General features: G+C 41.6%; 1 protein-coding gene across 2 annotated transcripts; it reads right to left on the minus strand.

Annotated features, from left to right (window-relative positions):
* Positions 1 to 3,831: 3,831 nt before the first annotated feature.
* Positions 3,832 to 17,776, minus strand: LSM6 (LSM6 homolog, U6 small nuclear RNA and mRNA degradation associated). 2 transcript variants are annotated; one of them, XM_044224925.1, is made up of 5 exons: positions 17,641 to 17,776; positions 16,092 to 16,196; positions 9,457 to 9,572; positions 6,061 to 6,174; positions 3,832 to 4,135 (listed from the first exon to the last, which is right to left on the minus strand). In XM_044224925.1, exons 3-5 carry the CDS (start codon positions 9,548 to 9,550, stop codon positions 4,101 to 4,103), a joined length of 243 nt encoding a protein of 80 aa, XP_044080860.1. In that variant the 5' UTR covers positions 9,551 to 9,572; positions 16,092 to 16,196; positions 17,641 to 17,776; the 3' UTR covers positions 3,832 to 4,100. The 2 variants fall into 2 exon arrangements, with proteins under 2 accessions (XP_044080860.1, XP_044080859.1); XM_044224924.1 differs by lacking the exon at positions 16,092 to 16,196 and having other exon boundaries at positions 17,641 to 17,774.
* Positions 17,777 to 27,091: the final 9,315 nt, after the last annotated feature.

Genomic DNA, 27,091 nt, shown 5'->3' on the forward strand with positions numbered 1-27,091 from the left:
ACACAGACGCCTGGGTGGCTCAGTCGGTTAAGCGTCTGCCTTTGGCTCAGGCCATAATCCCAGGGGCCTGGGATGGAGACTTGCATCGGGCTCCATGCTCAGCAGAGTGTCGGCTTCTCCCTCTGCCTGCTGCTCCCTCCTGCTATGCCTGCTCGGTCTCTCAAATAAATAATTAAAAATTTTAAAAAGGTTTAACATGAAACACGGCCTGCTAAGTAAGCAGCACATGTGCCCGGGGTTAGGGTGCAGAGAGGTTTCAAGGTTCAGGTTGTGCTTCCAGGAGCTGGAATGGTGTATGTGCTCTAAGCACGTGTAGGGAGTGTGGGGGGTGCAGGGGAAGGTGGTCAAGGGGCCTGGCAAGCCTCACTCTAGACGCGCCCCAAATTAAATTTGCCTTTATTAGACATCTGAGCAAATGGGTCTGAGACAGAGGACAGTGGATGCTGTCAGAGTTGGGCCGGGGAGCTAAAGGTGATTGAGATTGAGAAAGAGATCCTCTCTCTCCATTTCTCTCCCATGTATGTACCTCATCTGATGACGCAGCTTCAACACGAAGACACGGCAAAAGGCCAGCGTGTCATGGAGTCATTAGGAATGGGGACATTCTGGGTGGGAAAAACAAATTCTAAGAGACAGTCATCTCAAGAGAGATGAGACTCTGCAAACAGCACCCATGGAACCCAGCCAAGGGGTGGGTTTTTACCTGGGCCCATGTGCAGAGGGCCGCTGGCCGCCGGTGATTCTTCCCTGTAAGACCTCAGCAGAGTGACAGCAAATCACCCTTGGCAACACGAGCTCTGAATACAGAGAACATCGGTCTGTGTTCTCCCCTTGGGACCTTCTTATGTAGACGACCGGGAGGATGCACAGAGATTGATTTACTGAGCACATGCACGCTGGACAGAATCAACAGGCAGGAGCTGGGCACCTGAAGAGCCTGATCAAATAGCTGTGGGAACCGCTCCCCTCGTGGCCGTGACTCCCCAGGTGACCCAGGGCAAGTCACTTGACTTCTTTGCTTCAGCTTTCCGCATCTGGAAAAGGGGATGGCGTTGTTCTGTGAGTGAGAGTGTGAGGATAAGCTCAGGTGGCTAGTGACACGGAGGCAGAGCTTGGCTCCCCCGTGGGTCATCTGCTGCCCTCCCTGCATCTCGGGGATCTGCGTCTGTGCTCCCGGCAGAGGACCTTGGAAGAGGGTGAGCCAGTTCTGCCCCCCAGAAGATCAGGTCCCACAGACAGGTCATCTTTGACCAAGATGGGCGCTCTGTCAGGAGAAAGATACGTACGTGTAAAGGGCTCCAAATACGCGGAGAGGGGAGCGCTGTACAAACTCACCTATGAGAAGCGATGAAGTCCAGCATTAGATGCACTATACCCCGAGCCTTAGAAACAGTTTACAGAGCGTGGTTCCCTCTCTCCACAGTCTGTGGCCTGAGCATATGCTTATCTGCTCTATGGAAAGGTGGTATTTCTTTAAAATATAGGAATATATTAACGGGGAATTTCTAAGTTATCCTGCACCAAAACCAAACCAAAGCAATCTTTTCAGATCCAGCTTCTAAAACCAGGGAAAGAACCAATCACTTTTTCCTTGGAATCTAATGAAGAGGTGATTAAGACACGAGGAGCACGAGGCTCCTCAACCCCACTCTTAGCCAAGAAAGGAGGAATAACATCCGAGGAATAACATCGGAGACTGCAGTTTTGGGTTTGGGTACACCTCTTAGTTTCTGTGAAAGAAATTTATAATGCAAAGGATATGGTGAATATACTGTGATGGTTAATTTTATTATCAATTTGGCTAGGCCACAAATTGATAGGTTCCCCAGCTATTGGGTCAAACATTCTAGATGTTTCTGTGAAAGTATTTTTTAGATCAGATTAACATTTAAATCAGTGGGGACTTGGAATAAAGCCGATTACCTTCCATAATGTGAGTGGGCCTCATGCGATCGGTTAGAAGACCTTCCTATAAACAGAGTGACCTTCCCAGAAGGGGAAATTTTGCCAGCAGACTGCCTCTGGACTTGAACTGCAACGCTTCCCCAGGTCTCCAGCCTACTAGCCAACCCTGAAAATTTAGGACTTGCCAGCCCCCACAATCGTGTGAGCCAATTCTCTAAATAAATCTCTCCCTCTATGCATATACATCCTATTAGTCCTGTTTCCCTGGAGAATCCTAATACACATACTGTGGTAATTATTGCCACTGTTCACCAGTATGCCTGGTTTTTTCTCTTTCTGGATCCTGGAAACTAAAAGGAAACCATGGCCATTAACTTGCTTTGGCTAATGAAATGGAGGGAAAGGGACTGGTGTCACCCCCCAAGTGAGAGCATCTAAGAGCCTGGGCAGGACTGTTTCTGCTCTTCCCCGGCAGCCCCAAGCCTTGAGTCACACAGAGATGGCCGCGACACAAGGTACTGCCTCCCCCAGTCAGAGTGTTTGGGTGACCACAAGAAGCAGCTCCCTGCCGCCCGGCCCTTACAGACCGAGAGGAATGAGAATCGTTTGTTGTTTCAAACCACTGAGATCTGGGGGTGGTTTGTGATGGATACACCACCTGGGAGAAAAAGTTGTCCTGGTGATTTGTACTTACCAACTGAACCCTTTTCAAGCCCCTGTCAAGAAGTGATAAATTATTGAAGTGTAGCACATAGTGTTTTCTTTTTGGTGTACCCATAAGTAAAACCTTGTGAGATGTTTCTGTTCACCTTTCCTGGGTTCTTAAAAAATAATTGTTTCCAATTATTCTGATCTTTTAAAATAAAACCAGACAAAATGCCACAGATCCTTGTCCAGACCAGCACCAGCCCTCTCCTCCCTCCTTCCCTGTCCTGCCCCCACAACCTTCAACCAGGTGACTGTTGAAAAATCACGCCACAGGCTCCTGGACCAGGAATGCTGTCACGCTTGGGGAGGGAGAGAGGAGAAAGGCCAGTCCGACGTTCACACAACGGTCCAGCATTCATTCAACCTCAGTGCCCAGATACGTCTGTTGTTCTTAGAGACTACATAAACTGCTCAAAGAAAGCAGGGCTGTGGAAAGCTCATTAACAAACGGTGAAAACCCTCTCAGCAGGAGTCACAGAAAGCAGAGCAGCCTCCTTGTGCCAAGCAACGTGAACGCTCAGTGCTGTGCTCCTGGACAACATCAGACTCTAATGTGGCTCAGATTCGAAAAAGGCTGCCCAGGAGCGCCTCCCTGAGCAGGGGGGTGAGGAGAAATTCTCCCCCAGTCACAGTGAAGCCACTGGAACCTGAGGAAGTTTACAAAGTCCAGGCTTTGCTTGAACCTGAACGACGGCCAGACAGCTGTGTGCGCGGGACTGGCTCCTCCCGTCCTGGGCTGCGTAAACATCAGAGAACGACACCCATGCCCAGGCTCCCGAGAGAAGGCAAGAAAATCCAACACAACCACCCACGCAGGAGGTGCAAGGCCACGGCAGACTGACCTCGCTCTGGGCGAACCCGAATATGGCTAACCTTCAGAGTTTCTCCCCAACTCCATGCACATCCCCGCTCCCTTTGTGGAAGTGCCACCGTTAGATCCCCAGCTCTATTTTCTATCCAGGTGACAACAGGATCAGAGGCTGAACTTCTGACCTCATAAACCCTTTTCCGCCTCAGACCGAAACCGGATTCCTCTGCAGAACGCCTCTCCTCGAGCACTTCATGTGGCAAGCCGAAGAAGATGGGACAAAGGAGGACAGGTCTAAAATGGTTTAAGGATCATCATACGCATCCTTTCATCAGACAAGCGAGTAAAGCAAATCCAACCAAGTGACACTGCTTGACACCTGAGTTAAAAATCACATACAGAGAAACGGATTTACTTTCTTTTTTTTTTTTTTATTCTTTTGCATTCTGCACGCTGACACAGCGGGAAAAGAAAATGCCTGGAACTTAAATATGGAGGAAGCTCTTTACAACTACATCCACGATTTTGTGCACTTCTCTCACTTGCATGTCAGTGAAAATCACCAACTATTATAAAACAGGATAAGTCACAAAAAAAAAACCAAAAAAATAAGAAAAAACAAAAAACACCTCATAAAAAAATATATCCAAGTATGAAAAGTATTGTCCTCTTGGTGTCTTCACATCCTTCTCTTCTGTGTACTTATATACAATACTGGCAAGGAAAAAAAATAAATACATTGAAAAACACTGTGCTTAAAAAATCACAATAGCAAGCTGTACAAGCAAATAGATTTAGGCCTAACATCTCTACAAAGTGAAAAGGAATTTCCATACCAAACAATAAATTCTAGGACTACTAAAAAAACTAGATTTGATGAATCCAGGCCTGGGTTTGAGGTCTTATGGGACTGGGCACTAGTGTTCGCTATACGTTTGACTGTAAATTGCAAGCGGGAAGGTAAAAAAAATGGATGTGAAAATCTCTGGAATATAAAAATGTTTTATAATTATAATAATTCTGCTTGTAGTAAAGTAAATCTACCAGGTTAAACCTCAGATTAACACTAAAAAACATATTTTCATCCATCTCTCCAATATAAACTCTAAACTGTCCACTATTTTAATTACAACAGGATAAACAAGAGCTGAGGAATTTGGGGGTTTTGGGGAGTTGTTTTAAGTACTAAAATCTTTATTCTGAGTTGTCTTTTAAAGTATCAACCTTCGGTGTTCTCCAAAGTTTTGCTTGGCTAGTTCACTTGTGAGCACCCAAATTGAACTCTTTAGGATATGTGGTACTTCAGAATAAGACAAAACTTAGTAACTAGGTGACTCTGGGTCAGGCTTTCACAGGACTCTTCCCACTCCCAGGCCTCCTCAGACTCTGACACTTCTGTTCAAAGTGAACATTAAAGAAGTATCTTGACCCAAGAACACAGCACAAATTAAACAAGATCTTTTTTAAGAGACAAGGATGTGAATCTGGGAGTCTACAGGTAACTACCACTGATTACATCACAGAAGAAGTTGTATGAAGGGAAGCAGCAGAATGATGGTAGAAACACGCCTGGGAAACTGGACAGGCCCAAGAAGCAGTGTGCAGGAGATAGGACCTAGCCTGTCACCACTCACAGGTGACTGGAGCTCTCAGCTGTCTGCAGATAGGGAACAATAGAACATTTCTAGTAAATGGAGGGAGTAAAATAATAATATAAAAAATTGAAGGAATTCTAAATGTTGGAAGGAATATAAAGCCAGCAAAAGATGCATGCAAAGATAGGATATGAAGAAACATGGTACTGTAAGAACAGAGATAGAATATTTAGTTCAGAGCCGAGATCCAACTGTTAAGGGGGATGAAGAAATTATGGAGAACTGAAGAATTCACATCAGTAAAAAACTGGAACTCAAGAGCCCTAACGCTCCATTTGGGGATGGGTCCCAAGGTGGGGATGGGGGATGGGAGAGGGATAATTCCTTCAGTTTTGAGGTTTTTCCCTTCTCCCTGAGAAATTCAAATATGACTTCACTGATCACTTTTTTTTTTCACTGATCACTTTTTTAAACAAGGTACTTAAGAGTAACCTTAATAATCACAGCAACATACTAGCTGTTAAAAAGTGGAGTAACTTTAGAATCGTGTTTCCTATTTTGTCATTTTTGCCAAATGAAAGGATGCAAACCTCCACAAAAAGGATCTGAACGCTGAAGAGAGAAAGGACCATCAGGACAAGCTACCCGCCAAATGACGCAAACCAAAGATAGCAGGGAAACAGTGGCCACTCTTACAGCTCCAACTTCCAATGTGGGAGGCAGCATTGGAGGAACATAACAAACTGTATTTGGAGCTCTGGGTCAGTGTCCTAACATCCCTCAGCTCCTCATCAGTAAAGAGAGGGAAGGTGAGAATGTCTATTCCAAAATTCCATGAAGCGTCTTAAAAAAAAAAACAAAAACCAACAAACAAAAAACTAGTCACAGTGAAGACCTGAGATTGAAGAAGTTAAAAATAAATGAGGCAAGACTAAAACTAAACTTCTGAATTATGCAGAAAATCTGCTGGGGATTCCAATTATAAACAATAACAAAAAGAGCTTCTTTTGGATGTCGCACAACTGTATGATGGGAGAATCTTACCATTGTTTCCACGGATAAATGCATCGCCGTACTTATTCTTCAGCTGTCCATTTACATATTCTTCTGTCTGCTCCAAGGCTATATTCATGTAGCCATCCAGGCAAGCCAGGACCCCTGCAGGCAGATTTAGTTCAAGAGAAGATATCCAAGGCACATAAGAGTTGAAAATTACAGGGTACACCTTAGAGCTGACAATCTCGTGATTTGTTAGCTCTTACATACTTAATACAAAAATTCACACTGAAAGTGAAACTCCACGGCTTCATTCGATGCCAACAGGAGTGATAGCGAAGAAGCATCCAATGCGAACGCAGTCACAAACCCACCGCCGACGGGAGAAACATCAGACTATCCCTCGCTTCATGGGATGTGTGATAAGAGCAGCAAGTTCTAAAGCCTTCCTAGAAGTCACCTAACGAGCATATTCCAAACAGCACACCATTCTTGGAAAGCTAAAATGGGAGTGGGCAACGTGTGCAGGGACAAATGACCATGGGCCAGGACTTCTAGCTTCTGGTGGCATTTCCTTCTTTAGCCATGTGGTAAAATATAGGTCTGGCAGATTTACTGCATTCTTTCCCAACATCTACTGCAGCAGATGAATGTACTCCAGGGCTCAGAGGAAGTCGCCACAATCTGCTAAAATAATAAGAGAGGAGACAGCAGGTGCTCCCGAAGGAACATCTGAGAGCTGTCACTCCTGGCGAAGAGCAGCTTGAGAAGACAGAGCACCATACTGCATTGTAACACGTCCCTTCCTGTTTTGTTACAGTTAGAAGAGTTTTGAACCCAGACTGATAGAGAAAAATGGCCAAAAACATTCTAAAGAGCTTTTAAGGAAACTGTCTGAGTCAATCTTTTTAACTCTGTTATTGTGCAAAACTTGCCCCAATAATTTTTCTCAAGAGATGGAAATATATAAGCCTCTGGGCCTCTGACTCCATGTGGTATTTTCTAGGAAACAAAAACCAAGCAAAAACAAATACTGTAAGTTTGAGTCAATTAGCCAAGTCGATAGCTTCATTTAGTTTCTACCTCGTTAATATGCTCCTCACTCCCCTGCGTCTGCCCCCATTTTCCTCTACACAAAAACGTTCCTTTTCCAAATTGTGTGTGTAATGAGAACACACGACATTAATCTAACGGAATTCTGCTAGAAGCTGTACACTTTCAAAGAATCAGAATAGATTATGAACAATTACAAACAATTATTTTCCATCAAAAGAAAGCTTAAGCTCTAAGTTTTCAGTTTATTTCCTGCTGTATTATTTTACTTCTAAACCACAATCCTAAGCACCCAAGAAACTTCTGCAAGATGATACGCAGATGTTTCAAAGTTAACCCAAAGCATTTCAAAATGAAATATTCATTAATAAAAACATATCTATTCTTCTAGCAAAGGTTATTTTGAGAACAAGAGTCCAGGAGGTTGGAATTGTAACCCCCTCCCATCTTTAGGGGATATATTGCTATGAATAACAGGAAAAAAAAGTTTTCTTTAAACAAGAGAAATTGCTACAGAGAGCTAGGGTTTTTTAATTTAATCACGATGGTTACAAGCCATGTGAAAGGCTGTTCAACCTCACTAGTAAACAAAGAAACAGACATGAAATGAAACTATTACTTGTTGCCAGTTAGAATGGAAATGTTGAAAGCAAGCTTAATACAAGGGTTGGGAGAATAGGAAGAATAAGCCCATCTGCCCCGAGGGGAGGGCCACTGGGCATGCTCGTTAATACAGAAATCCAAGGGGGGGGTCTATTCTAAAGAAATACTTGGACAAGTGCTCAAGAGACATGTCAAAGGAGCAGAGCTGTTTACTCAAAAATAGCAAAAAACTGGTAAACACCTACAAGCCCATTAACAGGAAAACTGGTTAAAAACAATAACAAAACTGTGGCTCGTCCACATAAGGCACTCCTTTGCAGCATGAAAAACTCTATACTGTCAGAGAACTGAATGCGTTCCTTCCATGTAAAAAGGGAAAGGAAATCAGGGTATATGTACAGCTGATCCCATTTATATAAAATTATGCTTATACAGACACAGGTCCAGACTGGTAAGCCTGATTGTCTCTGGATGGAAGAATTTGGGGAAACTTTGCTTTCTTCTGTATACTTTTCTTCATTATTTATTTTGAAATTCTTTAAAAAAGAAAAGAAAAAAGAAAAACACATATGCTACCTTTACAGATGAAAAGAAAAATCTCCCTAATGAGTATAGAGAGAAAAAGTCAGGCTAGACTGGTTGATGTCCTCAATGAAGTAGGTTGGGAGAAGACATTGAACACAATGTTTCCACCCAAACCAACTGCTGAATGTGCTCAAATCTCTAGAAGTCTGTTACCTCCTTTGGGCTCATCAAAAGTTCATGGGTGGGAAGTGGTATATAGAGACTTCATAGCTCAGATTTCAGTATAATCTACTAGTTCCACTAGAATAATCAAAGGAAACTGGAGATAGGTCACTGATGACAAGAAACTAAAGCAGTAACTAAGAGCAGAGTGATTTCTTAACCAGGCTTTTAGCCAAGCTTGAATTGGGAGTCCTAGCTCCTCCCTTACTAGGTGGGGAGAAACAGACTTCTCAAAGGATTTATGTGAAGATAAATTGGAAACTGAAATGATTAACACACACTAGACACACAGGAAGTTCTCAGGAAAATTAAGTTTGCATGTGTGGAAAGAGGAAAAGGCTTAAGACTACCATCCTCATTCAGAAAAGACACCAAAAAGACACTAAAAAGACACCAAAAAAAGGCTTTACTGGGCTAATGAATTCGTAATCTGTACTCATGAATAGTCCAGGTAATTAACGTATTTGAGTTTGGGAAGATGTGAGTATTTGAGTAACTTTAAAATATGGGATTTGATACCATTCCTCCCACAAACTTAATTTCAGTAGTGTCACAGCCTCTTAAAAAGAGCATTCTCGAAAAGAATGGGAAGGTGTATTTGGAGAGCACGCATTCCATAAGAGTGGGAAGTTCATGTTGTAAAATGATACTATCTAAATAGCTGCTTATCAACCTTAAATATTTTCGGCAAAAACAAAGGCTTCTGTGCCAAGTGTTCTTCGGCTTCTAGTTATTCGTGCCCGAGGTGACTGAGAATCCTGGCTATTACTAGGACACACACATCCAGTCACAAATGAGACAACAGTCACACAAATCACACCGGAAGTCAGAGCACACACTCCGCTATCCACCCTACCTCCAAAGGGAACCATCTCAGAGTCAGAAAAAGAAATGGGCATAAAAATACTGGTAACCAATGCTTCCCACCACCACCGCCCCCCCCCCGGCGCAACTGGGTACACTTAAGAGCTTAATAAAAACCAGTTAAGTCATATTTACTCATTTAATTGCAGGAGTGAGGATAAAGCATGAAAATATTACCTCGATAATCCACTCCAGAATTCAGTTTTACCACAACTGGTCGTCCAATGATTTGCTTTAAGAAGTCACTGGGGGTCTGCTTCCGTAGACTCATTTTAACAATCCTGATCAAAAATCTGAAAAGGAGCAACAAAGACAAAAGTTAATTATTCACCAAAAGAAGCCTAACAGCCTTTACCATATTTATAGGCAATCACGTACCACCGGGCCACATATGACGACTCAACATTATTCACTACTATTACAACATGACAGCTAGCATGTTTCCAGTACTTACTATCAGCCAGATACTAAGCTGCATGACCTCATTCAGTTATCCCACAGCAACCTTGGACACAGCTTCATCGTGGCTCCCTGTGTTAACAGAGCCCCCGTTCTTAATCACTTGTCACTACTGCCTCCCACACGGTCACTATACCCATTACAACCACTGCCAGCTCCATCATTTCCTGCGTGCTCATTCTACGCTCAGCCCTCTGCTAAGATCTTTATAAACACGATCCCATTTAATCTTCCGAACCCTGAGAAGAACGTCATAATATCTCCATTCTGCTAATGAAAATAAAAGCACAAAAAGCTGAAAAAAATGTGCCCTTAAATGGGATGGAACCAACATTCAAGCTCAAAACAATCATATTTTAAAGTCTATGTTATACGATATAGGTATATTTACAAAATGGTGCCAAAATAGTGTTTCTGAAACTAATTATAACGATAATCGAAGCTAACATCTGAGTGTACTAGATGCCAGCACTTGCCTAATCACTTTTTATATATTAATCCATTTAAATCTGACTACCTTATAGGATAGGTACTGTTTTTTAATCTTTGTTTCACAGATGAAGACAGACACACAGAGGTCCTGCTCTGGTCACATAGCTAGTAAGTGGATGACCAGCCTGTGCTCTACATTAAACTTATACAGCCTCCTGAAGGTTACTAATGCAGCCTGAGATGTTTTTACTTACTCTATCAGAGCAGATATACACTCTATAAGATAAAGAAAAAGTCTTTTTTTTTTTTTTTTAAGTTTTTAATTTAATCGCCCAGTGCTCATCACAGCAAGTCCCCATCACCTATTTCACCCACCCCCCCACCCACCTCCCCTCTGGTAATCATCAGTTCATTCTCTATACTTAAGAGTCTGTTTTCTTGGTTTGCCACTCTTTTTTTCCCCTTTGCTTGTTTGTTCTGCTTCTTAAATTCTACATATGAGTAAAATCATATGGTATTTTTCTCTGCCTGGCTTATTTCACTCAGCATATTATTCTCTAGCTCCATCCATATCACTGCAAATGGCAAGATTTCATTCTTTTTTATGCCTTAGTAATATTCCGTTTCATACACACATGAACACACACACACACCATCTTTTCTTTATCTATTCATCAGTTGATGGACCCTTGGGCTGCTTCCATAATTTGGCTATTCTAGCTAATGCTCTATAAACATCAGGGTGCATGTATCCCTCTGAATTAGTATCTTTGTGTTCTTCGGGTAAATACCTAGTAGTACAATTGCTGGATCATAGGAGTAGTTCTATTTTTAATTTTTTGAGGATCCTCTGTACTGTTTTCCACTGGCCGCACCAGTTTGGATGCCCACCAACAGAGTACAAAGATTCCTCTCTTCTTCCACATCCTCGCCAACACCTGCTCTTTCTTGTGTTGTTGATTTTAGCCATTCTGACAGGTGTGAGGAGACATCTCATTGTAGTTTTGATCTGCATCTTCCTGATGATGAGTGATGTTGAGCACCTTTTCATGTGTCTGTTGGCCATCTGTACATCTTCTTTGGAGAAATGTCTGCTCATGTTTTCTGCCCTTTTTAAAACTGGATTATTTGGTTTTGGGGAGTTGAGCTTTGAAGTTCTTTATATACTTTGGGTACTAACCCTTTACCAGATATGTCATTTGGAAGGATTTTCTCCCATTCTGAAGGTTGCCTTTTAGTAAGAAAAGGTCTTAAGATTCAAGAATAGGAGTCTGAAATACAGACAGAGCATTATATACCCAAATCAAACATACATCGTTGCCAGTCACTCCTTTCAAAATTCATCTTGTTACAGACCAGTTATCTGGGTCAAAATGCTTTGATAAACAAATGTAACAAAACTGTAGTTACTTAAGCGAAAACTGACAGCAAAAGACTTTGGAAATTAATGTTTCTGTTTCAGTCAAACTCAGCTCACTGTTATTTAGTAGCCATAGAGTAGTGACACTTAAAATCAGTATGGATACAATGTATTAACAACTCTCCTCAATGACTCAAATTGTTTTCAATCCAAATTTTTGCAACACTTTCTTCCATAAACAGCACTGCTTACTTCACTCCCAGTCTATCCACTCCAGGAACATCGTTTAGAGATTTTCTCACAGTGAATCGGCCGGCTCAGGTAGTTCCGGTAAGCTAGAATGCTCAGTTACTGGCTTTTCCTTTCTTGAGTAAATGTGCGTATGTCTGCACATATTTTCAGGGAAATTAAAAAACATGGCATTCACACAGGTTCCGATCTTAAAGAACTTGGAATCCAGAAGAATTTAAACTCTTGCTCAAAGGGTGCGAGTAAACAAAAGTGATTATAATTTAAGTAAAACAATTTTCTTTAACCCAGAAAGTCAGCAGCCTCAGTTAAATAAAAGAAAATGCAAATTTCACGAAGTATGCTTGAATTTGGGGCCGCTCTTTGGACCATTCCCCACTCCATCTCCCCGAGGTTTGAAAGATTTGTTTAAAATGCAATCCGCTAATTATTTCACTCAGCAAATTTTAATTTAACTTTCCCACTGGATTGCCAGTTTATTTTTTTAGCTCCAGTCTCAGTAGATAACTGGAATTACAACTACTATGTAGGACGACCACTATTCATGACCACTATTCATTTGAGACTCAGACCACACAATTTTCTTTATGCTGTTTTGAATGCAAGAAAAAATATTACAAAGTAAATCCTGTAACAGATTCAGTACTCTTGATGAGTTTAGTAAAAACAAACAAATCTTCCCATTCGTCTACAAACTGCCTTATTTATGCCTTGAACATGAGCTGTTTTGTGGCTGAACGGGTCTAGAGAGACTATTAACTCTGAAGGCCTGATGGAGACTCGGCTCCTAAGTCAGGTGCATTGCCTATCAGATGCGAAATCCCAGGATGGTGCTTTCTAGGTATAAGACTGAGACAAAGCTGGCTCTTTACTTTGTGTTTTAAAAAAAGCAAAAACAAAAACAAAAAAAACAACCACCAAGATGCATGGTCATGTGAAAATCTAGTTGATAGGACTATTACTAACTACCTCATCCAAAGTTAATAGCTAATGACAGCAAAATGACTCCAGGCCTAGACAAATTGCTGGTATTGGCTGTTTTTTAAAAAAAATGTTATTCATCTTCCTTTTTCACCTTTTTAGAAAGCAGGTAATATGCTTCTAAGCTCAACAAAGATCACACCTCTGCCCTTAAAACCACATCTTCACTCCGATTTAGCATCAATCTCTTCCTGCAGATGTTCAACACTCCCAACTTCCCGGCAGCACCTGAGTATCGGGTGCACGGGCGGGGCTGGGGGGGTGCAACACTAGTAAGACACAGGTAGCCTCAGGCCCTCAGAGTTTACACTACCAAGCTAGCCCCAAAACATGTCAATGGAGAACTTTTTAGAAGTTGGATGTATGTGGATAGATTTTTGCGGAGAGTGTCACACAGAGAAAGCAGCTCACTTGACACAGGCTTGGCAGAACAGAGACCTCTAGAGGACTCGTCTACAGGGAAAAGCAGCTCACTGGCCCAAAGGAGAGAAATCCTAGCAAAGGCACTGCACAGCAGTGCATTGGGATTTGAGGAGAACACACTACACAGGCCCACAGGACAAAATGCAGCCGACGGAGGGAGCAGACGCCACGTTCCTGGCACGCACGGCAAGTCTGGCTAAGAGAGCTTGGACTTGAACCGCCAGCTTGGTTTCCCCAACCCATAATGGATTGGCTCGCTTGGAGATTCTGATTCGGTCGTTCTGGGGCAGAACCCGGGAACCGGTTTGCACATGCCCGGCAGATTCCTCTGACCTGGCAAGTCTGGGGAACACCATGTCAGCGACAGGACAGGGAACGTGACAGGGTCCTGAGCTGAGACCTGCCTGAGCTCGGCTCTCTACCGTGGAGCAGAGCTGGACCAGCTCACCTAGTTCTGATGCAGCCACGTTACCCGTCTGGTTCTACCTGCTACAATGTGCCACTACTCTCTTTCACATTCTCTTTTTTTTTCTGTACTAGTCTTTTCGCTCTCAAAAGACAGGAACATGTGAAAGACTACTCCCGAGCTTTTCATTTTTTTTTTTTCCTCCGGAGCATCTGCATTCTGCTAAATCTCTTGGAAAGAAAAATCTTTTTTCAGAAGTTATTTGAAAAGCGGGTGGCTGCTTCAAACGCATTTTATCCATCACTCTAGGAGACCACATCTTCTACATTCGTCTTCCTTAGGCTTCCTTGGTACTCCCCGTTACTTAATGATTTGCCCATAAATCCATTCTGTATGAGTAAATTGGTCTCAACATCACAATTTTTCCCATCACTTGGCTCACATAATTTTAATGTTCATCTTTTAAATTGGTTAAGGCAGAAGGCACAGTTCTGACCATTTCTGAAGCGAGAGAAAAGCCTCTTGAACCATAAACACATAAGAGGAAAAAGGCCTCCTTTCTACAGGGTCACCTTGATAAAACTTCTCCCTTGAAAATTAAAGCCATAATCACCTCTATGCCTCTCTCCCTCCCCTGACTCCTACTCAGGCTTGCTTTAAATGACCTATTTTCAGAAATGGCTATTAAGTCAAAGGCAGTATATTTTCTGCCAGAAGCTACTGAGAGGTCTAGTGTAAGAACATCTGCACACTGCCCTGCAGAGATTTTTTTTTAGTAAAAGAATGGGGGAGAAAGAACCAAATTTTATTCATCCAACGATGTGCCAAGCTGTGTGAGATCCACAAGCAATTCACACAGTAACCCTGTGAGGTGGCAAGCACAACTAAGGCTTGGTCCCAAAGCCCAAGCCCTTTCAAAGCTGCCCTTTGGAATATGTCTGGATCCTCCCGTGACAGGTGGGGAACGGCCACAGACATCTATGGAGATGTAGGGGAGATCCAGCTCGAGAGCAGGAGCACTGGAGGAAAAATGCCTAAAGGGACAAAGTGCTGTCAATTAGCCTGGGAAGAAATACAGTGGTTAAAGGTTAAGAAATCTATCTAATGTGATTTTGAATTACGTTGCTGAGGAGAAGGCACACAAATTCTTGCTTCTTGGCAATGTTTACCTATAAACTTTCACCTCCTCATAGAATATCTACAGTTTAGGGTGAAGAAAATGTGAAAAGTAAATAATTACAATGAAGCATAACATCACAACCCTTGTAAATGCAGCTCGAGACTAATAACTGGGTGTCCGAGAGGGCATGAGACACTGGGAAGAGCTCTCTACACATCTCCCTTCTCAGACCCTTGGGGTACCTAGCCCTCTCCTGAAGACTCCCTACCAATCCCTCCTCCCACACAGTAGGGGCTACCTTCCTCCCCTCTCTCACTCCAGCCCCAAACCTAGCGCTCACAGCACCACTGCCTTCCACTTATCCGGCTGTTCTGTAATTTTCCTGCTGACCAGTCTCCCACTTAAATTCTAAGCTTCTCAGAGATGGGGAAAATGGTATTCCTGGTCTCCAAGCTCAATGGCCAACGCTGGGGGGGCACCTAAGGTCAGAGTCAAGGAAAATCCCTGTCCCTTTCTCCTCCACCCACGAACCATGGGTATAGAGTGACGAGCACAGTAATCATCTGTGCACTTAAATGGCTAGAGCACAGTAATATTTCTGTTACTGACCAGCCAGTAAAAGAAAGATGAAGAAAACAGAAATGTTTCTGTGTTGTACAAGAATCAGCTGCATCTGAGTCAAGGGAGATGCTTGTTAAAATGCAGATTCCTATAGTCTACTCCTATTCAGACTTCCTATTCAGCAAGAGGTGCTGCAACTTACATTATATAAAGTTTCCCAAATGATTCCTATAAGCAAACGTGGACATTGGGAAATATCTGGAGACGTTCTGGTCTTGAACAAGAAACGTGGTGCTAGAACACAGAGGCCAGGGGCGTGACTTAACATTCTACCACGCAAAGACAGCCCTCCACAACAAAGGATTCTCTTGCTCAAAATGTCAAGGGAGGTTGAAAAACTCTGTTATAAACCCTAAGTAAAAAAAAACAAACAAACCACTTTTTGTCTTAAATTAACAAGTTTTTTAAAACCTTCAAGGTATAACAAATGAAAATGAACAGCTCAATTCTAATCAGATGACAGAATACAAATTATAACTTACTAGGTATTTTATTCTGACAGAAAAGGAATGTGGAAACAACTGTCAAAAAATTTTGCAGGGCTCACCATTCTAAGTAATGGATTTCTAGTCCCCGTCATGAAAATGGTCAATTTCCCATTTTTCAGTGTTCTATGTCCCTCAGATGATGACAACCTGTTATTTGGTACAGTCCTAACAGGACTGAATAATCCAAGTGATATCAACATTTTTTAAGGTTCTCACATAAGTATGCCACAGTTCAGCTCAGAGACCACCCAATGCAGCATAAGGAGTACTCACTTGGGATACAGGAAACCTGAATTCTAATCCCAGTTCTGCTACTTAATTTAGCTGTATGCCTTGGAGAACTCATCGTTTCACCTCTCAAGGCCCCAGGCTCCTCATCTGCAAAATAAGGGAGTTATGCTAGATGATCACTTAAGAGATCATCTCGCTGTAACATTCAGTCAGCCTATGCAGTAACTCCAATAATGCATTTACACACACACACACACACACACACACCCCAAGACAATCGTCTACACTCCTGCATAAAATTCAAGCAACTGGAAATGGGAAACACCACTGTAAAAAAAAATAATAAAAATAAAAATAAATCCAAAGAGATGTTGCTTATTAGGAATACATAAAATACATAATGAGCTATCACACTTTTGGCAAAAACAGGCACAACCTTACATGAATGAGGTAAACTGCTAAAACTTTCCTGGAAAACAATTAGGTAATGGGTGTAGAGATCTAAAAAAAGACCTCACTAGAACACAGCATCTATTTTAATAACTTCCTTGCTCAGACTCTAGTCCGAGTAAATCATCTGAAATACAGTTTTAAAATAAAGTCTATCAGAATATTACCTGGGATGCTAAAGCCAAATGAAAGTTTACAAACACCCTCAATGCCTCACAGTTCGAAAATGGTTGAATAATTTATGGGACCTACGCAATGACAGAATAGGTAGCCAATCAAAAGTCGCAAAATCAGAAATGATATTTGGGGAAGAACTTTTCAATGAAAGTGGACGACTACTTATACTGCTGATAAAATAGTCTTAACTCAAATGGAAATTAGCACACACGAGACTGAAATACAGAATGAAATTATGGATGGGATTCAGTGAATATTACTTCCTTCCCTGGACTCCTGTGTTTTCACTTCTTCATGAGCCCTGTGTTACGGTGGGGGGGGGGGGCGCACATTAAACCACTACCAACCTTATCTCCCAGCGTCCTAACGCTAGACACCGCAAACAGAAACACCGGTAAGGAGCGAGCGCGCACACACCTACAGACCAAAAGCCCGGGTGCTAGGACCTAACACCTACAATCGTGGGCGTCGGCAACCTGAGAACTCGGTAAGGTGGGCTAGTCCCGCTCTTGATTCCTGGGGGTCGGGGAACCACCCCGATGTAGTCAGTGCAGCCCTGGAGCCCCAGGAACCGGGCGGGGCCGGCCCGCGCATTCGGGGCCCGCTTTCCCGCCCATTCCGCAGGCTCCCGCCTGGGCTCCCGCGGAACCTTGGGCAACCTGGACCGGTCTCGGAAGGCAACTCAATGGGGCCAGGTCGCTGCCGTTCGTCCCCGCGCGGTCTAGACGCCCTTCCGGAGGGGTTCTCACAGCCGGGGACCACAGATCTCCTGCCCTTCCCAGGAGCCCAGGAGAAACTGAGCGCATTTTGGGGGCGCCCGCCACCCATGGGCTCCCGGCGTCCGCGCTCCCTCCCGGCGCCTTTCAGGGGCTGCCTGGCCCAGACCCGGGCTGCCGCTCCCCAAACCCGCCCCCAGCGAGCGAGCACTGGGGCCTCCAACCGCCCGCGCGGCTGCCTGGCTCACCTGGTGGCCGGGATCCAAACCCCCGCTCCAAGTGCCCTACAAGCCGGGCCTCCGCCGCCGAGGGTCGGAAGAAATCGAAAGTGAAACTGCCGAGGCAGGAGGCGCTTTTCTGCAACAACCAAGGATTGCCTTTCCTGGCTACGGCAGCCTGCGAGGACCGAAAAGGCTAGACTTCGGTGGAGCGCGAAAAGCCAAGAAGCTCGTTTTGCCTGAAGGCAAAGTTGGTGCTTTAGAGGTCAAAGGAGAAAGCGCTGGTGCTTCCTCTTTTAACAGAAAACAAACACCTCTAAAATAAAATTTTAAAAACCTGGAAGTGATCGTTTAACCGGGTTTTCCTTTAGGCAGAAATGCAAGAGAGAGCTTGAAGTTACACTAAACTGGAATTTACTGCCAACGTAATGACTATACTCGGAAAAATCCTTGAAAAAGTTAATGCAAATAAATAAAACGGGCAGTCTCAAATCTTCACATCCACCTTTGGATTTTGGTTAAGTGTGTGTAAAGATGAAGTCGATATTAGATTGTTCCCATGGCAACGTTAATTGCCACAAAAAGAATTCAAATCACTAAAGTAACTCCGAATTATAATGGCATAAATTGCGATACATTACAATCTAATTCTAATTGGAAGTGGTGTGCAGACATTTAAGTGCTGCTATGGGAACTTGGTTTGAAATTTTGAATTCTCAATATTCTTGCTATTAATGTAAAGGGTGAAGAAAAAGAAGAAAACTGTTATACCGACACTTGATTCCTTTTTTCCTTCACACACATACCCTCAACTTAAAATTTATACTTTAATTCTATTTGTGATTTGTAACACTATAAACAAAGAAAAAATATCTTTAAACAGAGTCTTAACTGTGTTAAGTGTTATGGATCGAAGACGCAGAATTTTTTTTCCTAAGACAGGGATGAGTTTCCCCACTTGTAAACCTCTTTTAGCTAAAGAAATGAACCTTTGATGGATATGGCGGAGAGAGAACAACTGGGTGTGATTTGGTGGAAAAAAGATTTCCTTCTTTCCTTCCATAAAAGCTTACGTTGGGTAAAAACCAAGCATTACGGATTTATTGAAAAGGCTGTATTTGAAGTTCTTGCAGTATAAAATATAATGTAAAAAAATTAAGCATCATTTAAATAAAATAATTAGCTGTGAAGAACAAATATAATAGGATATGAAGAAAGCCCTGTCTCTAAAAGCTTTCTTCACAAAAGACCTCAAATTGTACCACATTCTTCACTGGCTGTTTCAATTATTTAAAAAAAAAAAAAAAAAAAAAAAAAAAGAACTTTTTGATTCGTAGCCTTTTTTCCATTACCACAGAACGCTGATGGAGTCATTAAGATTGGCGTGGTGGGCAGGGGGCAACGAGGAGTTTTAAGGGCACAGTTCACCGGCAGAGGTGGTTGCAACCTTTTTCAGGGGGCATGGATGTGTAAGGGCCCAACCAGGCAAATGGGGTGGGGACCATGAATTACTTTCTGAGCCAACAAGTTTATCAAAATGGAGTTGTGCCCAGAATCCCCTTAGCAGCTTATAATTGGCTTTTACTGATTCACAAGGCAACTTTCCAAGTTTCACAGGATTTTCTTTAGCATTTTTTTAATACAAAGAATGTTTTCTGAATGTTAGTCCACCAACACTAACTTTAAGTTCTTCGAAACCCTGAATACAAACCTAAATGTAATTTGACCAGATTTAGTTTGGCTTACACAGTTTAGCTTAGATTTTACAACTGATAACCCTCAACTGACCCATCGTTATCACCCAACTCCCTGTCCCTAGTTTATATTAGGGTTCTCTCTTGGTGTTGCACTTTCTATGGGTTTCGAGAAACCTATAAAGATATATATTTGCCATCATCGTATCATGCAAAGTATTTTCACTGCTGTAAAAATCCTCTCTGCTCTGCCTATTCATCCTTTTCTCTCTACTTACCCCTGGCAACCACGGGTCTTTTTAATGTCTCCATGATTTCACCTTTTCCAGAATACCAAAAAGTAGGAATCATATGGTACATTGATTGACTTTTCAGATTGGCTTCTTTCACTTAAAAATGGGCATTTAAGTTTTCTTCATGTCTTTTTATGGTTTGCTAGCTCATTTTTGCATGTTGGAGAATATTCCATTTTCTAGAGTACCACAGTTTGTTCATTCTCTTACTGATGGACATCTAGGTTGCTTGCAAGTTTTGGCAGTTGTGAATAAAGCTTCTATAGACATCTATGTGCAGGTTCTCGTGTGACTTTAAGTTTTTAGCTCATTTGGGTAAATACCAAGGAACACATTCACTGAATTGTATGATGAGAGTATGTTCAGTTTTGTAAGAAACTGTCAAACTGTATTCCAAAGTGACTGTACCATTTTGCATTCCTACCAGCAATGTCTGAGTGTTCCTGTTGGTCCACATCTGCACCAGCATTTGGTGTTGCCAGGGTTTTGGATTTTGGCCATTCTTATAGGTGTCTAGTGGAAATTCATTGCAATTTTAATTTGCAATTCCCAATTGACATATGACGTGGAACATCTTTTCATATGCTTATTTGCCATCTGTATATTTTCTTTGGTGAGGTGTCTTTTCTGATCTTTTGCCCATTTTTAAATCAAATCATCCTATTTTTATTGCTAAGTTTAAAGAGTTCTTTGTATATTTTGCAAATACAAAGAACAAATATGTTCTTTTGCAAATATGTTCCTCCGATCTGTGGCCTGTTTTCTCATTCTCTTGAGGCTCTTAGTCTCAAAATAGCCAAATGTTGATATAAAATACTAAGGTGAACTCTTGCCATTTCACTCTTCATTCCAAATATCTATAGTCCTATATCTTTAAAAAAAAAAACATGTTCTTCAGTGTTTCATGTTCATAAGAGAGGTATCCTTATTTTCTAAAACACCCAACAACACTGTGTGTTATATATGTGAGTAATTGTATTATGTTGATGCTGATAATGACAGATATAAATATGGAATTGGATTGGCCAACAGTTTCCAAAACAGATTTTAGTACCTCATCAGTGTTATGCTTCTAAGAATACTGGCTGGTCTTGTTCCAGCAATGCATTACCTCCTATGAAGTGCTGGCATGAACTTAGAACTATCCTGGGCGTTCAGACTGTACAATAAAAACACCTAACCTGTCACATCTTAGTTTGGGGGTATTTGGATCACTATTATCTACCTTTCATCATGGGATGTGAAAATTATTTGTTGAAGAAGATGAGAAGAAAAGCATTCTATAGTTGTTGAATTTCTTCTTCTCCCTCTCCTTCCCCTTGCCCTCCTCCTCCCCTTTTTCTCTTCCCCCTCCTCTTTCTCCTCCTCCTTATTTTTTTTTTTTCTTTTTAACAATGTAGCCATTCAAACATCCCAGTTTTATGCAGGGGTCTCTATTCCAATTCTCTACCTCAGATGGAGCGAATGCCTTGTCTCTTACGCTCATTCCCATAAAAACCGTCACTCACTTCCATTCTTTCTTCTTAAATAATTCAAACCTTATCCTCTTCTGGGTTTTTGTAACATCTCTAAGCCTAGCCTCATCATTTGGAGGCCAGTCCCATTTTCTTCACCAGGCCAACTTCTAAGTACACTTAAGTCTGAGCTCATGCATAAATTCCTTAAGGAAAACCTTTGATAATCCCTCAGACTAGATTGTGTCCCTCCTCTTGTTCATGATCATAGTACACTATACTTTCTCTTTGTACCACTTGTAAATGCTGTAATTAAATAACCCTGTGTGTGTGTGTGTGTGTTTGTGTTGTGTGTGTGTGTGTGTGTGTGTTTCCTCCCTCACTGAACTGTCTGTTCTATGCGGGTGTCCCAACGTCTCTTTTATTCAGCCCTACACAGTTATATCTTCTGAGAAGGAATATGACCTTATTGACTAATGGACAGATTTCTCAGGAAAGGCTATGTGCCTTTTATTTGTGTCTAAAGGTAAGATATATTCTACATCATGGGCACTCGGCTTCAGATGCAATCTTTGAGATGTTTAAGTACACTTCATTGACCATAATTTTGAATTTCAAAAGAGATGGGCTCCTGGTCTGAATTCCTGTGAGGGGAGTCTCCCAAATGGCCCGATGGTTTATGCTCCATTGTGAACTCTAGAAAACCTCTCTCCGCTGTAAAATTCAGGGAAATCGGTGTGACGCTGCCCTTGTATTTTAATCAAGATGAACTTGAAAGGTGAACATTATAAGTGGGAGAAATTATTTATAATTTGGTAATAAAAGTTTATGTCTAACATTCCAAATTTCATACATCTGCTAGGTGCTGGCTCGGAGATATAAAACAATTGAAGTTGCCTTTACATTTGGCCTCATATGAAAGGTCATAAATTAGAATGATAGCATTCGTCCTCTTTCCTAGCTCACAAAATTTCCATATTAACATCTTCACCTCAAACATAAATGGTTACCCAGCTACAAAGAAAAGAGTTGTGTTGGCCTTTATGAATTATAGTTGATATTGGAAATCTGTGGTACATAAGGCTGCTGTGCATCTCGCCGCGGAGTGCATCTACTTTAATGAAGCTAATTTGACCACAGTGAAACTAATTAAAACTGTATGGCTGGCTCAGATAAATAAAGTACAACATATAAAAATTTAGGAATATTTTAGATATCAGCAAACAACTTCCAAGGCGTGTGGTTCTTTTAACTCCTGAAAATGCATTTTGACATCTTTGAGGCATTTTCTCTGCCGGAATACCTGCTAACAAGCTTCTTTAAAATAAATTCAGTTTTCAAAATGTTTCTTTCTAATGTGGTTTTCACTGATAATGTGAAAATTTTGATTTTTTTCAACTACAAAAAACCCCTACAATCCATTTCTACTATGACATATCATAACTAAATTCATTCCAAAATGTTAATGAATTGGACCAGTGCTTTATGTTTAGACTTTCAAAAAAATGTTTACAGCAAAAAAAAAAAACCAGATGTCCTTGATTTTCCAGGGTGGGTTATCAAATCCATATGCTGTTTCGGTGTAACGGTTTCTTTCACCAGCACTGTGGTATAGTTAAAATGCAGCATATTATAAACTAGCAGGGTCAAGTTCAAGAACAACTCCAGAATCTCAGGCCTTCTTCTAGGGAGAATGCAAAAATTTAGACCAAATGCTACATCCCTGTAACTTTTAGCATTAAAAGATGGATGCTTTACCCCAAAACTCTGGATTAGTAAACATAAGGTATCTGAAAATAACCAATACATTAGCCTAAGTTCCTTCATCTCAATTTTGTTTTTCTTAAGTAGTTGGCTTTCTCTTTCTCTCTCCTTCTCACTCTCCTCTCTCTCTCTCTCTCTCTCTCTCTCTAGTATCAGGAGAGATGGATGTCTCTGCAGTCACTAAAGCCATTGCCATAAGAAACCTGTTGTTACCTAAAACTCTTGAGAGCAAAGACTGTAGTTGTTTCTGTTGTGACAAGAACTGAGCCAATGTCTGGAAACATTTCTAGAAGGTCACCACACCTAGAGGGTTCTGGACTGTCTCAAAAATACAACAAAAATACAACATTCTCCTCTTTTCCATCCCAAAAAGAACTGAGGGAACTGACAATCACCTCCAAAAATTGTATCTAGGAGAAAAAATAGTATCTTCTTACCTTGGGGGTCTTCGCTACAAACTGCACTGAGAAGAATCCGGGCTGCGTTTATTAGAAGAATAAGCAAGGCCTTTAGATCGAAGCTGAAGACCCGAGACACACAGGTTACAGAGGACGTAAAACATGGGGAGGACAGACACAGCTTCCAGTGTAGCCAAAAGCCGGACGGTTGTCACAGCTTCTGTCTGACTGACTCTGATCACGCTGGGTGGGTGAGGTCCTGAATAACTGGCGGACGCATTTGCTAGGTTAGGATCCAGCCTAAGGCCATGTCCAGGTGACAGCTTGTTCCCTTGTTTAAGTTTTGTGCATTTGTCTAGTACCTGGCAAAAAAAAGGTGTTTCTAAATCTAAATGGATGAATATATGCGTAGATTTGTCAACCCTCGGCTGGTCCCAGGAGAAGACCCTCAGAGTACCATCACTTGAATGAATATTAAATAAATCACGAAAGAAGATGAAGCTCCCTGGTGTGGACCATACAGGAATCAGAATCTCAGCACTTCTTGAGCCTTGTCCCCCGACCCTCAATCACATAATTAATTAATTAATTAACATAACCACATAATTAATAAATTAATTAACATAATCAATTAATTAACATGTATTTATCATTAATTAATTAACATTTCTTTATCAATGATTACATCCTGGAAACTGGTGATTATTGTCCAGATCTGACTTTTGGCACCCATTCCCCTTCAGGGGCAGCAGACATCTCAGAACCCTCACCGAAACCTGCTTTTCCCTTTCCTAACTAGAAAAGAACACACTAGTGCCACCTTCAGCATATAAATTACTCCCTAATTACACATTAAGGAAAACTAGAGTCTTCTAAGTCCTGGATCCTCCACTACCCCCCCATAACGTAAAGAAGTTTTTCTAGTATAATTTATTGTGAGCAACATTCAATAGTCCATTCATAAAAATTCGAAAACCAAGAGAAAAAGAGATTCTGGAGGAATTTGAGAGGAAACTGATTGCTCTTTTACAACATAAACGAAGACGGCCTTTGTGTTCTTGGGGTGTGTCTATGTGTTTTAAAGAATAACATTTTATTAGTCACCACTAGCTGGAGCAGAGGAAGCCTTGGCTCAGCTCTGTGCCCGGCTTCTTTCCATCACTGAAGTCCCTACATTTCTAAACCACTCGCAACTTTCAGTTGGCCCAAGAGCACTCCCCTGACCTAGAGGTATTATCTGACAAAGTGTGAGGCCATGAATTTCACACAAACCTGCCCAAAAGGCTGTGTGAGAAAGAGTAAAACTTTTTGCCTGAGAGAACCTGCTGAAAAAAACTGGGGCAGGGATGATCTTCCTCCTCAGACACTTTGCAGAAACAACACCAGTACTAAGGCAGAACATGCGCCACCTGACAGGGTTTTGCAAGGATCGTTCAGACCGGCAATCGTTAAGATGGCCACTGGAGTTCACTCAGGCCCTCAATCTGAGAAGGACACGGCAAGTGACAGCAACCCAGATTAAGAATGGCCACTGGGAGATGCTGTAGAAGCAAAGTTGTTGTGGAGAGGAGGCCTAAGGAAGAAGTAAGTCTTGCCTCCTGGTAGGAGGAAAGAAGGAAAGAAGGCTCTAGAACAGAACCATCAGCCTCCCATGTGGTGAGAGAATGTTGGTCAGTAAGCATGAGCCATCTGAAGAAAGATATTGTCTTTAACGCCTTCCCATAGATTCCTTGCCACGGTGTATCTCCTTCCCTGATGTCCCAAGCCATGCCCTGACATCACTGGAATTCTCAATAGGGCATTCCTCTCAAGGGTCCTCATCTACCTGGCTCTGGGCTTTGCACTTCTGCTGTCTGCATGTTTCCCAAGATAATTCATGTGCTATTGGTTTCTTCCCCAGTTTTTCAGTCCAATGTCATCATGGCAAAGTCCTCATAAGCTTATTTTTTATAAGGTGATAATAGCAAATCCAATATGCGATTCTTCCCATGTGCATTTTAATAAGAGAGTTTCTTAATAGCCTAAAGTAATAAATCTCTTACCAAAAAGTGAGAACATGAGTGCTGGGTGTGGGGAGGTAGCGTAGGTGTTTAGAGGTGATGGCCCTCCCTGCCAAGGGGGACTTAGACCCACTTGCTGGGCAGCCTTGCTGTTGGGTAGGGTAAGAGCAAACTACATTAGACTGTGTCCATCTCATTGAAATCAAGGAATTAAACAGCAACTGTTTGTCAGAACAGCCTTGCTGTTGGGTAGGGTAAGAGCAAACTACATTAGACTGTGTCCATCTCATTGAAATCAAGGAATTAAACAGCAACTGTTTGTCAGAAAAGGGGAGTGGTGGGAAGGGAGAAGGACATGAGGTATGAAGGGAGAAGGTATGAGATATGTTTTATTTAACTTGAATGATCTAATATTTATAAGGCAACAGGTTGAAGCTTATTATGGGCATTCCCCCAAAATGGAAGTCCTCTATCCTCCCAGATAATCAGAATAGTGGCCACTGTCATGAAGGTGAGGGCATCAAAGACATTCCAGATGAACATGCCTGAGTATTTCCAGAAAAATAGATCCGATTAAACCACAGGGATGATGTGTTATTTTCTACCAATACTGTTACCATTTTATATCACACTTTAAAATGTAGTTATGCTCCTTCCATGGACTTGGACGTGGAAGGGCAGAAGGTCTTCCAGAAAGGGCATGTGTCTTCTGAGCTCATGTCCTGTCCTGGCTAACTAACTTTCAGTTCACCTACCAATCCAACACATGTAAGTCTGAGCCAGAAGTTTTTTCCAAGTCTGGAAAAACTGACGGTTTATTAAATATGTGTTTTTATTGAAGATGGACCAAAAAGTGAGGGCAAATATGAACATTTAATGAGACGGTTTTATTACTCTTGAGGAAAATGGGGAGCCCCGAGTGAGATGTCGTCATTCTTTTTTTAAAAAATGTATTTTTTTATCACACACATATGACACGTTTTGTGCAGATCAACTACAGATTTTTAACAAAACTCACACACCTCAAAATTTGCCTGTTATTTCACAACTCAAGGCAAAACAACACATGAATTCAGAGTTTCCCAGGACTCCTGTCTCTGTTTCTCGCTCTCCCTTGCTCAGTATGATACTTGTTGCTGTATGATCTTTTTTTCTTATTTAATTATGCTTAGTGAAGGTCTTTACATGTCAGTGAATATGAAATCATTTTAATAGCAGTATAATACTCAGCCACAATTTAATCTCCTCATTATTAAACAACTATGTATTTTAACTTTTTGCCACAATAAGAACATAAATTTAAATATGTGTGTATGCATTTTTTTGGAATGCTTATCTGAGTATTTCTCCTTAGATAAGTCCTCCTATATCGAGTCCCTATCTAATGATTTGCACATTTTAAAGGATATTTTGCTATGGGTATTGCCATATTTCTCTCCAGGAACACCAATTTGTACTCCTTTCATGGTAAATGAAAGCCAAAAGACAAGTGTTTTCAAAAATAATCTGACTAGTTTGTAAATGTCCGTTTATTTTTCTGCCTTTATTTGTGGAATGTAAGCTCCTGGGAGATAGGGAGAATGCCTAGTTGCTATTACATCCCTAGCACCTAGCACATGCTAGGAGTAACCCTGAGTATTCCTAGAATTGATAATTTTATATATTTGCATTTAAGAGGCACCAAATCGGATATGCTTCAGGCCCTATAAAACCTGGAATTCTCCTGCTAACACTCTCTATATGCCAGATACTGGACTATGCATTTTACGAATATGATTTTATTTAATCCTCAGACAATCTTATGAAGTTACTGTAATTGGTATCCCCAAGCTACAAATGAGTTGACCGAGGCTCAGAAAAGTACTTTGCCCTGGGGTC

This window comes from Neovison vison, chromosome 11 (genome assembly GCF_020171115.1).
Source record: "Neovison vison isolate M4711 chromosome 11, ASM_NN_V1, whole genome shotgun sequence".
NCBI lineage: Eukaryota > Metazoa > Chordata > Mammalia > Carnivora > Mustelidae > Neogale > Neogale vison.